This window comes from Eretmochelys imbricata, chromosome 6 (assembly GCF_965152235.1).
Source record: "Eretmochelys imbricata isolate rEreImb1 chromosome 6, rEreImb1.hap1, whole genome shotgun sequence".
Classification (NCBI taxonomy): Eukaryota; Metazoa; Chordata; order Testudines; family Cheloniidae; genus Eretmochelys; species Eretmochelys imbricata.
The window spans coordinates 20191681-20206208 of record NC_135577.1 but is presented as its reverse complement, the minus strand read 5'-3'; the positions used below and the strand labels follow the sequence as shown (position 1 = coordinate 20206208).

The 14528-nt window shown below is 41.5% G+C and overlaps 1 protein-coding gene across 1 annotated transcript in view; it reads right to left on the bottom strand.

Moving 5' to 3' along the window:
- Positions 1-5997: 5997 nt before the first annotated feature.
- Positions 5998-14528, bottom strand: part of TESMIN (testis expressed metallothionein like protein) — a 37867-nt gene continuing 29336 nt past the window's right edge. Inside the window, exons 7-10 of the mRNA XM_077819937.1 lie at positions 11298-11400; positions 8909-9046; positions 7895-8070; positions 5998-6190 (exon numbers count right to left, since the gene is read on the bottom strand). Coding sequence (XP_077676063.1) covers positions 5998-6190; positions 7895-8070; positions 8909-9046; positions 11298-11400 — 610 coding nt within the window. The remainder of the gene's footprint in view (positions 6191-7894; positions 8071-8908; positions 9047-11297; positions 11401-14528) is intronic.

Below are 14528 nucleotides of genomic sequence, written 5' to 3'. Positions count from 1 at the left end.
GCCCATGCTCAATGTGGCTAACTGGCAAGAAGCCCAGCTGTAAAATATTGAAATTTGTGATACACTACTTGGCAAAAGGGAGGGGTGAAGCCCCACTGTGATTATCCCACTTACCCCTAAGGGTAAACTACTATTGAGAGAATGGACCAAACTAAAACTGATTCAGGGAGTGCTGCATCGAATTACCACTGACCCTTTACAACAGCAATGAACGCAATTAGTGCTACCAAAAGAGTACAGAGCCCTGGCCATGAGGGGCCTGCGTGATGACTTTGGACATTTAGGAATGGAGAGGACCCTGGAACTTATTTGTGGTAGGTTCTATTGGCCCCAGATGGCGGAAGATTTTCATAGGAAATGTGAGACGTGCGCTCAATGTGTTCAATGGAAAATTCTGCCCACAAGAGCTGCATATCTGAAGAATATTACCAGCAGAAAACCTTTGGAGCTGGTATGCATTGACTTCTTGTCTTTAAAAGTGGACAAGAGGAATTTCCAGAATATTTTAGTAGTGACTGACCATTTTACACGGTATGCACAGGCATATCCCACACGTGACCAGAGGGTCACCACCGTCGCTCAAGTGCTGTGGGAGAAATATTTTTCAGTGTATGGGTTCCCAGCTCGGATGCACTCCAATCAAGGGCAGGACTTTGAGAGTCACCTTCGGAAGAAGGTGCTGAGGATAGCAGGAATTAAAAAGTCTAGGACAACGCCTTATCACCTCAAGGTCATCCTCAGCCAGAGAGTTTTAATTGAACTCTGTTAGATATGTTGGGGACTTTACGGCCAGAGCAGAAGGCAACCTGGAGCCAGCATGTTGCGTTTTTGGTGCATGCCTACAACACCACAAAGAACGATGCTATGGAGTCACCCCATATCTCTTGATGTTTGGGCGAGAACCAAGATTACTCATAGACTTGTGCTTTGGCACATCAGGATGGAGACAGCTATGAGATTCATCAACAATATGTATCCCAACTAAGAGAAAAGCTGCGGGATGCTTATTGCTTAGCTATGTCTGCAGCTCAGAAAAACTCAGACCGTTAACAAGCATCGGTATGATGCTAGGGTGTGTTCACAGGCGCTCCAGCTGGAGGATAGGGTTCTGCTGCGAAATTTGGGTATTGCTGGCAAACACAAGATAGCCAACAGATGGAAAGCAATACCTTACTTGGTGGTGGAAAAACTGGTTGATCTGCCGGTCTACAAGATCAAACCTGAAGTGGGGCCATGGCAAATAAAGACAGTACATAGAAACCTTTTACTCCCTGTGGGGGAGTTGGTAGGCACCCATTACAAAGTGGACCACAACATGGCAACTGGGCAGAACAAACGTGCTAGACCAAAGCCATCATCCTACATGGACAGTGGGCCCCCTGTGGATAACCTACCCCTACTCAGCACATCTGAGAGTGAGTCTGAGGAGGAAGACACGACCGTGGTGTATCCTAAAATGGAGATGAGATTTCAGTCTCAATCAGCTGAATCAAGGGAGAGCACCACTTTTTCAGCCCTAAACCCCATGGAGGAAGTATTTAGGCCCTTTGCTGGCACACCCATGCCACCAATTAGATTGCCCTGCGATGACACATCTAGGTTATTGGACAGTGGAAACATACAGGTGGAAGGTGTCCTGGATGCCTTGGACCTTCCACTACTAGAATCAGAGATGCAGAGGCCTATGCCAGTAGCTAAGGGATCCTCAAAAGAACCCTCACCATCCCTTGCCCAAGAAGATGTCTCCCACTGTCCCTGCAATGCCCACTCTCAATAGGTGGGACAGGGTTATGAGGCCGGTAAGCCGGTTAACTCATGATGCACCTTGGGTGGCTAGTGAAGAACCAATACACTTAGTTCACAGGACTGTGGAAGCCATAGTGGGTTTCCTGAGGCCCTTTGGGGGAAACTAATGAATTTGGTATAATATCGAGTGTGATTTGTCAGGATGGCAAATTCTTGGCTGGGGGGAGGATGTAAGCAGAGTTTGAATGAGCTCTCCCCTGACATCTAGTGGTGAGCTGTGTGGAAAAAGACTTCAGGAGCTCATCTTGTTTGCATGGACACAACCACCCTCCCTAGGTGCTCAGCATGATGCGATTGCTTGCCCAAATGATCACTTGTGGCTGATGTTGGATCCCCAGTCTCCTTGTTATAGGGGCAGGAGTAATAAAGCATTGTTATCCTTGTTGTGTGAACCGAGGGCAGCAGAACTGCACCTGGCATACCCCGCTGGAGGGATTCACCCTCAACTGAACGGCACTCGATAGGCAGGGGACATGGGTTCCAAAGCCCAATGAGTTGAGAGAGGGTGGGGGACAGGTACTTGTGGTGTGGGCCCTGTTTAAGGGTTCTAGACACCATTTGACTATTTCTTTCTCCATGGTATAAAAGAGCTAATTGAGATTCAATTGAGAGTATTATTATATGCTGCAGAGCTACTTTGGGATAGTGTCTCTATTGCAAGAGACTGCCCAGTGTGTGCCAGCAGTGGGGCTCCCCCACTAACAGCTGAAATCACTGAGAGCTGTGTTAAGTGGGGGGCCCTGAAGACATCTTGGTGAGTGGGTGGCTGGTGGAGAGGCGCAGCAAGTGGCCAGCAGGGTGGTTGGTGGTGTGGTGTGGCAAGCAGCCAGCAAGGTGGCTGGTGGTGTGGGCCAGAGCAGAGCCCCGCAGAGAGGCGTGGTAATCGGCCGTTGGGGTGATGACTGAGTACCTGAGCAGTGGAGCGTGTAAGGTCCCGTCTTACTCCCCCTGCCCACGCAGGGCCAGAAAGATTAATAAAGCCACAAAAGAAGGGTGTGGCAGAACTGGGAATTGAACCCAGGTTTCCTGAGTTCAGTACCTCCAGTTCAGTGCCTTAGTCATAAGACCATCCCTCTCCAGGGTATAATACTGTGTAATGCAGATATAGCCTGCATTCTAATTAGTGCCATTCTTAATCCCACTAATCATTCGGAAGAACAGAATTTATTTTACTGAAAAATGGCAGCAAACAGGCCTGCTGTAATGTAAGGAAATTAAACTGAACATTGCATAGCATAAAAAGAAACTCTATCAGGACAACATCTATATGAGGGAGACAGAGAGAGGAATTAAATAAAAGACATTCAAAGTTTTAAAAATAAATTATATGCAGGATCATGAATAAATGATTCAGGAAATACACTTAAATTAAATAGTATATTATAATGTCCTTTTAAAAGTAATTTAAAGTTCAGAGCAGAGGGAGGGAACCTCTGTTATTTTTGTGAGGAGTGGACTTAACACAGCGTTTGTCATAGGAATACATTGTGTTTGGATATTTGTGTGGTTTTTGTGAAAATGAGATTTCAGCATTTATTTGAAATACATGATATTCAACGTTAAATACCTAAATGCATTGAGAAGTCTGCTTAACTTGCTGAATAAGGAAAGCCTGCAGACAGGAAGAAAGACATTATAGTAACAGGTTTCAGAGTAGCAGCCGTATTAGTCTGTATTCGCAAAAAGAAAAGGAGGACTTGTGGCACCTTAGAGACTAACCAATTTATTTGAGCATAAGCTTTTGTGAGCTACAGCTCACTTCATTGGATGCATTCAGTGGAATTTTCCACTGAATGCATCCGATGAAGTGAGCTGTAGCTCACAAAAGCTCATGCTCAAATAAATTGGTTAGTCTTTAAGGTGCCACAAGTACTTCTTTTCTTTTTATTATAGTAATAGAAATTGTCAGACCAGGCCAAAGTTTCAACTAGTCTGGTACCTTTTTCTCTACAGTTGCCAACACTATAAGTTTCAGAAGAAAGTGTAAAATCCCCATGTTGTTGAAGCTTAATCATAATAAAGGTGCAATACTATACCATGGAGGGAATGCCTTCATGTCCTCAGCCGATGATCAGTTTATGAAATTAAGTATCTAAGTATTAATTACTGTAGTTTTCATGTTGCTAGTGTAATTGCTGATATTTCAAAACTCTAAATATTTGCACATTTAAAATATTTGCATGATTTGATAAATGCTTTATGTCTAAATAAAATAGATTAAATTCTGTTCTCAGATTCACCAGTGTAAATCCATTGAAGTCAGTGGAGTTACATTGATTCACGTGAGAGGAGAATTAGGCTCAATATCCAGTATCTGTATATAGAATGATAAAGGATGGACTGGAACTCTACTGTACAATACTGCAGTGAAATATCCTATTAGTGCAGTGCAACAGGATATGATGCAAAAACAAGCATCCTAAGAAAGTCTTTTTGAAGAATTTTTGCTTCTGAGGGTTTGTCTACATGGCGCAGCAATGCCCACTAATGGGGTGCGAATTTTAAAGAGCACTAACATGCTGTGTACTAACTGACCTCTGTAGACCCTGGTAGCGCACACTAAATGCTCCCTAGTGCATGTTACCGTAGAGCTATGGAATCAGTAACTATGTTAACGTGCAGTAGGAAACATTTAGTGTACACCAGCAGAGTCTATGTGGGCCAGTTAGTGTGCAGCATGTGGTGTGCTTTAGAATTCACAACCCTCTAGCATGCATTATCAAGCTGTGTAGACAAACCCTGTGATAAATTAAGCTATTAAGATGTTAATTTCAAACACTGATTCTAGAAATTGCTCAAAATACAGAATGCTGTAGCATGTAAATTACCTATATGCAGTAGGAGCTATTGATTGTCATAAATAAGTTCTGAAGCATACACTACCTCTTATGTTTTATTTGCTTTTTTATACATATGGTTCACAACAAAGTTATATTAAATAAAAACAATGACATTTGAAATACCTGGAAAGAAGATTTAGGCTTCCATCTAGCAAAGCACTTAACTTGCTTAATTTTATTCATGTGAATAGTCCTTGTTGAAGGTGATGGGATTACCCAGGTGATTAAATTTAAGCCCGTATTTAAATGCTTTGCTGGACCAAGGACATAGTGGAAGAATACTATAAGAAATAGGAAAAAACAAATGAAATAAAAACACTGCTCTGTCATATCAAACTCCAGTATAGAGCAGTGTAGAAGTGTTTTTAGAACATTAGTATTTGTGATAACATATAAAACTTGGAAATAAATTGATTAAATATTTATTGTGTGAATAAAGATGGACCTAAGTGAGGATGCAAAAATGTGAACACCTTCAAAATACAGTTATCTGCAGGTAGACTGAATATTGACAGATACAGTATATATGGACCCAAACCAAATATTCACAAAACTCCCACAAAAATGGGCAGTGAATGTTTAATCCCTTTCAAAGTAGTGCAGCTCTACTTATTATAATTGGAAGAGCAGGTGTGGGGATAGGGTCTAGAGAAAACTTTGAGGCCTTGATTTTCAGCTGCACCTCCATCGAATCTCCAATTTCTGCAGGTGTTTTTGGGCACCCGTAGTGAACTGCATATATAAATATCAATCATTCACATCTAACTACCCGATTTGAGGGAGCAAAATTGCAACTGCAAAAATGAAGGCCATATCTAAAAATCTTGGGTTTAATATTTAATTTTTTCCCCAAACTGGAAAAGTAGAGAAAACACCAAAAGATGTATATTACAAGTAAATAAGTAGCTCTCTACTCTTCTGATTTTAATAAGTACTTTCATAGTACTAAAAGGGGCCTAATCCTAAATCCTAAAATAGGCCTCTTTTGGGGCTTAATCCTAAAATCATTGACTTCGATACCTTACTTAGGTAAACTCCCCTCAAAACCATGTAAATTATTTGGATTTCAATGGCAGTTTTGTTTGGGTAAAGACTTCAGAATCTGGCCCAAAGCAATGATGTTGTTTTATGGAAAATTCTTTAACATAAGTAAAATATTCTAGGTGACTCTGAAATGTTTTGGTCCTGATTCTGATCTCACTTAAACCCTGTAATTCAGAATCAACTGAGTTAAAGTCAATGGAGTTACGTCAGTGTGAGATCAAAATCAGCCCACTGAGTAATAATAGTACTCAGAATACAGTGATGCGCAATAAAGTGAACACTCATTAGTTTTAGAATACATTGTACATTACTCAACTGTCAGCCCTTTGGACTTAAATTCTGAATGTAGAATTTGTGATAAGCATCTCCCAAACTCTTCCAAGATCATTTGTTCTGCTAGACAAAGAGAGTAAGCTTCTTTTTCTGCCTCTTCAGCTTGTGCCAGGAGACAAGCACACGTTGCTTCAACCACTTCCCAGGATATACATGTAGTAGGTTGCCTGTCAGGAAAAAAAACACAATATAAAATACTTGAATAGTAAACACTCAATATATGAAAGGCAAATTACACTCTACTAAACTTACTGAAACTGAAAATACATAGTGCTGAGTCATGGTAGTTGCATAGTTACTAGATAGCATATTCCTGTGGGACATCTTAGTCCTCTACTTGTAACAGCTCTAGAAGCCAACAAGCTGCATCTGAATCCTCCTAATTAATCACATGTAAGATAGTTTTCAGAGTAGCAGCCGTGTTAGTCTGTATTCGCAAAAAGAAAAGGAGTACTTGTGGCACCTTAGAGACTAACAAATTTATCTGAGCATACGCTTCTGTGAGCTACAGCTCACTTCATCGGATGCAAGTGAGCTGTAGCTCACGAAAGCTTATGCTCAAATAAATTGGTTAGTCTCTAAGGTGCCACAAGTACTCCTTTTCCTTTTATGTAAGATAGTGTTCACACTAAGGGATAAGTGCATCCAAGTGCTGCATACATAGTACAAGTTGGGAAAGATGGTGCAATGAATTTCTTTCCTCTTTTGTAAGAAACAGTCAGATTCCCACCTTTGCAGTCAAGGAACATGGTCTACCATTTAAGAGGCCTAGTCAGGCACCATGGTATTTGTTCCAGGAAGCAACACACATTAGCTGGAAACATACTCTGCTCATTTTTAAGCAAAAGGCAGTGAGTGTCCTCTCCTGGCACTCAGAGCCATCTTGCTTCAAGTCAACAGGATGACTCTTGTAACCCCCATATGGTTGCCATCATTCCACTCCCCCTGCAGCATGACTCAAGCAAGTAATGGCAGGACTTAGTACTAACTAACTAATTAACCAACCTCACAAGTACATGCACAAACAGCAAGCCTACAAAAACTATTTAAATTAATCAAAATAAGTCACCAGTCAGTTTTTAAAACAGAATTAATAATATGATTTTTTAAAAATTATATATGAAGGTTAAAAAACAAAAAGCCGTGGTTGATGCAGTGAAAAATTCATCTTGCATAGAAGCTTCTGGGCCTGATGCAAGGTCCATTGAAGTCAATGGAGAGACTCCTATAGATTTCAATGGGCTTTGGATCCTTATTAAGTTTTATTATGTTTATTAGGATGGTCCCTAGGGTCCACAAAAGAATGGGGTCCTGTTGGGCTGGGCACTGTTAAGAGTAGTAGACAGTCCCTGTCCCATATAGCGTACAATCTACATGGGCAAGACAGACAACAAGTAGAGGAGAAAGGGGTATAACATACAAGCAGGGTGAACAATGTGATCACCTGCAAACATTGTGTAAATGACATTTTAAAAAAATTATTTGGCCACGATTTTGTTAAGAGGGGATTAGCTAAATCGAAAGACAAATAAGGGAGAAGGGATGCTAAAAATGAGTGGGACGGGGAAGAGAGAAGAGTGGGGGAAGGATCAGGTCCTCAATCAGTAAAAAAGTAATTGCAGTTCGGTAAGTAGGTGTAATATTTATAAACCCTAAATGATGCACAGTGTATTCCTAACGGGTTTGTCTTAAATTATCTTTCTAAGCCTATAAATCCAAAATTATGTGTGGATCCACAGATATCTGTTATACAAACCATTAGTCAATATTAGTCACTATTTTTTAGATAACGCAGTGATGGGCACTTCAGAAAAATCTAGAATAACATGGACAGATAGATGGACTTCATTTTGTTAATGCCAAATATTCACCTGTCTCGTCTAGATTTTGATAACGTATCAAATGTAGATGTTGAAACAAGGATGTTTCCTTCATTATTTCTAATCTCTGTGTAGTTTGGCATGTTCATTAGTGTTTTTCGATCTGGGCTTTCTTCATAATTTTTGCAACCAATGCATTTGCAAATAGAGGAACACATAATTTTCGCCTGGAAAAAACAAAATACTTTGATTTAAACAAACACTAAAATCATAAATTACTAAACATACATAAGAGTATCTATTGGAGCCATGCTACCACAGACTCACCCTGACTGTTCTAGTCCTGGAGACTCCCAGAGGGAGACTAGAGAAAAGTCAGCAGAGCAAGGGGCTATTATCAGCTTTTCCAAGTATTCTCTGTGGGGCCACAGAGGGGAATGATTGGGATGTGTATGCCTCGAACCCTGCACATGGCCCACCCACTCCTTCCCTCTAGCCTGCCTAGTCTCCTTCAGCTCCCACAGCATGGACTCCAGACATGTGGAGGACTTTGCTGGATCAGATGGGAGGACAATGACACAGAAGCAACTGAGCCACTCTTCCACACGGACAGGAAAAATCTGCACTTGGGGCCTGATCCAAAAGTCCAATGAAGCCAATGGGAAACTGTCCTCTGCCTTCAAATGCTTTTGGATCAGGGGTGGGGCAAGGCCCTTCAGGGACCACACAACAACTGAGAACTGGTGGAGCGTAGTTGTGCTTTGCTCCTCCCAACACAGCCTTTCCCCATCCCCTACACTGGAGCAAGGAGTGCAGTTGGCATAGGAGCCTGCTGAGAGCTCCTCCACCCCCATAGGGAAATTCTTAGCTGGTGACCCACAGCCAGATCAGGGAAAAGGATCTGTTCCCCTAAGGTGAATAAGATTTAGAACGAACAATCTGAGGGGGGGAAAGACAAATATTTATTTTTAGTGTCTAACATTATTTATGCAAAAACAGCTGGATCAGAACATATCCATTTTCATTAAGAACACGATTAATGCTAGGAAAGTTCACTTGACTAACCTCAAAGCACTCACAATAATTCTTAAGGCACCCTGAGCGCTTGCAATTACATCCTTTGTTGTGGCGAGGTTTAATATCCCCCAGTTTCCCTTTCCCAATCTTTGGTAGGAAAGCTTCTGGGTTTCTATCAAGACAAGCCTAGAACAAAAAGCATTGGCATGTGAGACATTCACAGAAATTTTCCTTATGTAAAATACAAGATCAACTGTGCTTATGAAAAAAAAAGTACTTACATGTAATTCTTATTCTCTGAGGTATGTGCAATAGACCCACACCTCTGAGTCTGGATATCTAGTGTAAAGTAAGTGGGAATTCCTGTAACTCAAAATTCTGAGCTGACAGGGCTCAGCCAAGGGTACCATGTGCTGTCCCTCTTATGGTAAACTCTAGTGACTCCTACTCTCCAGCTCACTTAAGATTAGTCTGGTACATGGCACATCATTCTTAAATAATCTTAATATAATATGGCTCAATCATGAAATGCTAAAGCTCACTCATTGTGCAAACTGAAGCCACTGTCACCAGAAATATAACATTCCATGTAAGAAACTTGAAGTCACTGGTATTTATCTGAGGAGGTTTCATCAGATTTATAAATATCATACTAAGGGTCTGATCTAAAGCCCTTTTGTTGAAGACAATGGGAGTCTTTCAGTTGACTTCAATGGGTTTTCAATCAGGCCTTAAGATTTCATGACACCAAGGACTTCTAAAAGGCAGACTTTAAATGTAACAAGCCCCTCATGAATCGGAGGAAAAGGGACAGCAGAGAAACTGGTCTGCCTTCAGCGTGGTGATACACACAACTGAAACAGGACCCAGAGGTGAAAGTAAGCCGGTACGCCCTGGTATGGCGTACCGGCAAGAGCTGGTGCGCCGCACCAGGGTGGATTGGCTTCCCTGGGTGCAATTTAAAGGGCCTGCGGCTCCCAGTGGAGATTTAAAGGGCCCAGGGCGGTAGCAGCGGCTGAGTCCTGGGCCCTTTAAATCGTCCCTGGAGCCCCACCGCCGCTTCCCCAGGGCTCCGGCAGGCTCTGGGGACAATTTAAAGGGTCCGGGGCAGCAGTGGCGGCTGGAGCCCCGTCCCCGGAGCCCTGCTACTGGAGCCCTGGGGAAGCGGCGGCGGGGCTCTGGGGATGATTTAAAGGGCCCAGGGCTCCGGCCGCTGCTACCACCCCAGGCCCTTTAAACCGCTGCCAGAGCCCCCAGCTGCCGCTGTTACCGCAGGGAGGGGGAAGGAGGCACTTGCCGGTACAGGATGCGCCGGGGCTGGCTCTGACCCCCCTCAGCCCCGCCCCTTCCGGGAGCCAGAGCCGGCCCCAGCCCAGCCCCTTACCGGTAAGTCCCTACACTTACTTTCATTCCTGCAGTAACCAAATATACTCTCCCAAATATACTCTCCAGGATGCAATCTGAAGTAGCAAGGAGAACTTCAGGCACCTGCTTGGAGAGTCCAAACCTCTCCAGCTTTACCATCCAAAGAGCCATGCTGACACAGAAAGAAATCCAAGGGTATGATGCAATGAAGTGCCATGGTTTTGTGTGATCAGATGTGACAAAACTCTCAGTCTGATGAGATCAGCATCAGCTACTACCACTATTCACAGTGCTTAGAACTATATTGGGGAATTCCTGACAGTTGCAGTCTAGGAGCACAGACCAAGTAATACAGAGTTATTACAACGCACCTACCTTTGGAAAATAGATTTCTTTTATGTTCAAATTTTACAAAAATTAGCTAGATAATATAATTCTGTCGTAACAGCCGAGACAGATATACTATATTGCTTCTTGCATAGCAATTAGCCCTCTATTTTTTCACTCTTTTATTCCCCTCAAAGGTTAATCAAAGGCTCCAAATATGGAGGTGATCTTCCTTCCAAGACAGCAGGTTCAATATAGCTGCCATTAAAGAGCCTTTATATTACTGCATGAGTCATACAGAAAGAGTAACAAAAGGGCCCTGTGAAATGCCCATTCCTCTCATGTTGAGGTCTGTCAGACCGGATAGCAACTTGGATATCAGTTTCTTCTGTTTGATTTTGAGACATTACACATTTTTTCTTCCAAGTGAAAATCTTTTCTTAAATTAAATTCTGATATGCTCCACTTCCCTCCAATTTTTTCAAGGACATCCCTCACAGTTCAGCTAAAATAATGCTGATTATGATCCAAAAGGGTCAAAAGTCCTATGAAGTGAATGAAAATTTTTAACTGCAATGACTTTTTTTTATTTAAAAACAATATACGGACTATACGCCACTTACTCTATCTAGGTTTTAAATCGGATTATTTTAAATTACAGAATTTTTGAAGCCGAACCAAAACCAACAAAAACACTTGTATATTTTTTCCTGTCTGAACTAGATACATATTATACTTTTATTACCTTAATAGCTTTAAACCGCTCAGTTTCATGAAATGGATTGTTGTAACAATTATTACAGTTGCAGTTGTTGCAAAAATCACCATTGGCAAAGCAATCGCAATATCTGTGTTTAACAAAGCAAATATATATACAAATTTAGAATTTTTCATCATTCTCCTTTTTCAAGAAAGAATTTCTGGTAACCAAACAAGAAACATATATGTCTCACACACACACTATATCTGATGCTTACTTCTCTCTCACACATTTTATAATCTATGCCAAAACCATAATGACATAATGAAATTCTATCAGCATCTGTATATCTCTCTCTCTATATATATATCATAGAATCATAGAATATCAGGGTTAGAAGGGACCTCAGGAGGTCATCTAGTCCAACCCCCTGCTCAAAGCAGGACCAATCCCCAATTAAATCATCCCAGCCAGGGCTTTGTCAAGCCTGACCTTAAAAACTTCTAAGGAAGGAGATTCTACCACCTCCCTACGTAACGCATTCCAGTCTTTCACCACCCTCTTAGTGAAAATTTTTCCTAATATCCAACCTAAACCTCCCACACTGCAACTTGAGACCATTACTCCTTGTCCTGTCATCTTCTACCACTGAGAACAGTCTAGAACCATCCTCTTTGGAACCACCTCTCAGGTAGTTGAAAGCAGCTATCAAATCCCCCCTCATTCCTCTCTTCTTCAGACTAAACAATCCCAGTTCCCTCAGCCTCTCCTCATAAGTCATGTGTTCCAGACCCCTAATCATTTTTGTTGCCCTTCACTGGACTCTCTCCAATTTTTCCACATCCTTCTTGTAGTGTGGGGCCCAAAACTGGACACAGTACTCCAGATGGGGCCTCACCAATGTCGAATAGAGGGGAACGATCACGTCTCTCGATCTGCTGGCTATGCCCCTACTTATACATCCCAAAATGCCATTGGCCTTCTTGGCAACAAGGGCACACTGTTGACTCATATCCAGCTTCTTGTCCACTGTCACCCCTAGGTCCTTTTCCGCAGAACTGCTGCCTAGCCATTCGGTCCCTAGTCTGTAGCTGTGCATTGGGTTCTTCCATCCTAAGTGCAGGACCCTGCACTTATCCTTGTTGAACCTCATCAGATTTCTTTTGGCCCAATCCTCCAATTTGTCTGGGTCCCTCTGTATCCTATCCCTGCCCTCCAGTGTATCTACCACTCCTCCCAGTTTAGTATCATCCGCAAATTTGCTGAGAGTGCAATCCACACCACCCTCCAGATCATTTATGAAGATATTGAACAAAACCGGCCCCAGGACCGACCCCTGGGGCACTCCACTTGACACCGGCTGCCAACTAGACATGGAGCCATTGATCACTACCCGTTGAGCCCGACAATCTAGCCAACTTTCTACCCACCTTATAGTGCATTCATCCAGCCCATACTTCTTTAACTTGCTGACAAGAATACTGTGGGAGACCGTGCCAAAACCTTTGCTAAAGTCAAGAAACAATACATCCACTGCTTTCCCTTCATCCACAGAACCAGTAATCTCATCATGGAAGGCGATTAGATTAGTCAGGCATGACCTTCCCTTGGTGAATCCATGCTGACTGTTCCTGATGTATATATATACATGGAGAGAAGTGAGCCTCAAGTATACAGAAGTTGATACAATTTCATAATGTTTTTGCCACATATTATAATCAATATTATTTAGTTTCAGGTTTTATTCTTCAAAACTCTGGACCATATGTAGTCATGTACACCTCTGGGCCAGATCCTCGGGTGGTGTAAACAGGCCTAGCTATAATGACCACAATGGGGTTACACTAATTTACATCCACTAAGGATCTGACCCTCTCTGGTTTTAACCCAACATACTAATTGTGTATTTTGGGACATGCATGCATTCTATTTCGTGTTTTCTAAGCTTTGCCTTTTCCAAAATAAACTTAGCTCATATTTCATAATAAATGCTAGTTGGTTAGTTACTTACAATTTCAAACACTGAGATTTGGTACAGTTACATGGTTTTTTAGACTTTGTATCCCATGAACTAAGAGGCAATCTATAAAGTTTAAAAAAGAAAAGAAATTAAATGATACTTGAATGTAAAAACTTATTAAAATAAATTATGATTCTTTTTCCCCCAAACCACAAATCCTGACTTTTTAGCATCAGATATCAGTATTATTTAAAGATGATTTGCAAATACAGCATAATTAAGAAAGTTTCATTAGCTATAGAATTATATGGTGAATTCCCCATAGTTAGATTTAGAGTCGTCAGCATATAAATTAACGTTTAAAACTGATATATTTTATTTTTTCAGGTCCCCGAAGTCCAAATCACTGACTCCAAGTGATGCCTAGCATGCGCATGCTTGTAACATCACATCAACTATGGAGTCTGTCGGAACATACAGCAGGCAAATCGGACGGTTTAGGAGATGTTGGATAAACACAGATTTTTTTTAAAGCATATTATGTAGGTTTTCTCAATTTTTTTTTGATGTAGCATGAAATAAGGGAATGTCAAATTCTTGAAATATTTCAGAGTTGAAAGAAAGGAAAGGACCTCAGATGTGACTGGGCCTATGGAAAGGTGATGGGGAGAGAGGAGAATCTGCTTTTTATTTGAAGTTTTCAGCTGGGTTTTACTGAAGAGTTAGAGTACGGGATAAATCTGCAGCACTACAGAGAGTTTTGCAAAGAGTTTGGAGTGCAGAAGGGAGAAGATATATGTACTGATCCAAAAAATCCAAAACTAAAACAAGGTTTGTTTCATGGCTTTTGTCAAGGAAAATCATGCCTCACCAATCTATTAGAATTCTTTGAAGGGGTCAACAACTATATGAACAAGGGTTCTCCAGTGGATATAGCGTACTTGGACTTTCAGAAAGCCTTTGACAAGGTCCCTCACCAAAGGCTCTTAAGTAAAGTAAGCCATTATGGGATAAGAGGGAAGGTCCTCTCATGGATCAGTAACTGGTTAAAAGACGGGAAACAAAGGGTAGGAATTAATGGTCAGTTTTAAGAATGGAGAAAGGTAAATAGTGGTCATCAAGGGATCTGTACTGGATCCAGTGCTGTTCAAACATATTCATAAATGATCTGGAAAAAGTAGTGTACAGTGAGGTGGCAAAATTTGCAGATGATACAAAATTACTCAAGATACTTAAGTCCAAAGCAGACTGAGAAGAGTTACAAAGGGATATCATAAAACTGGATGACTGGACATCAAAATGGCAGATGAAATTTA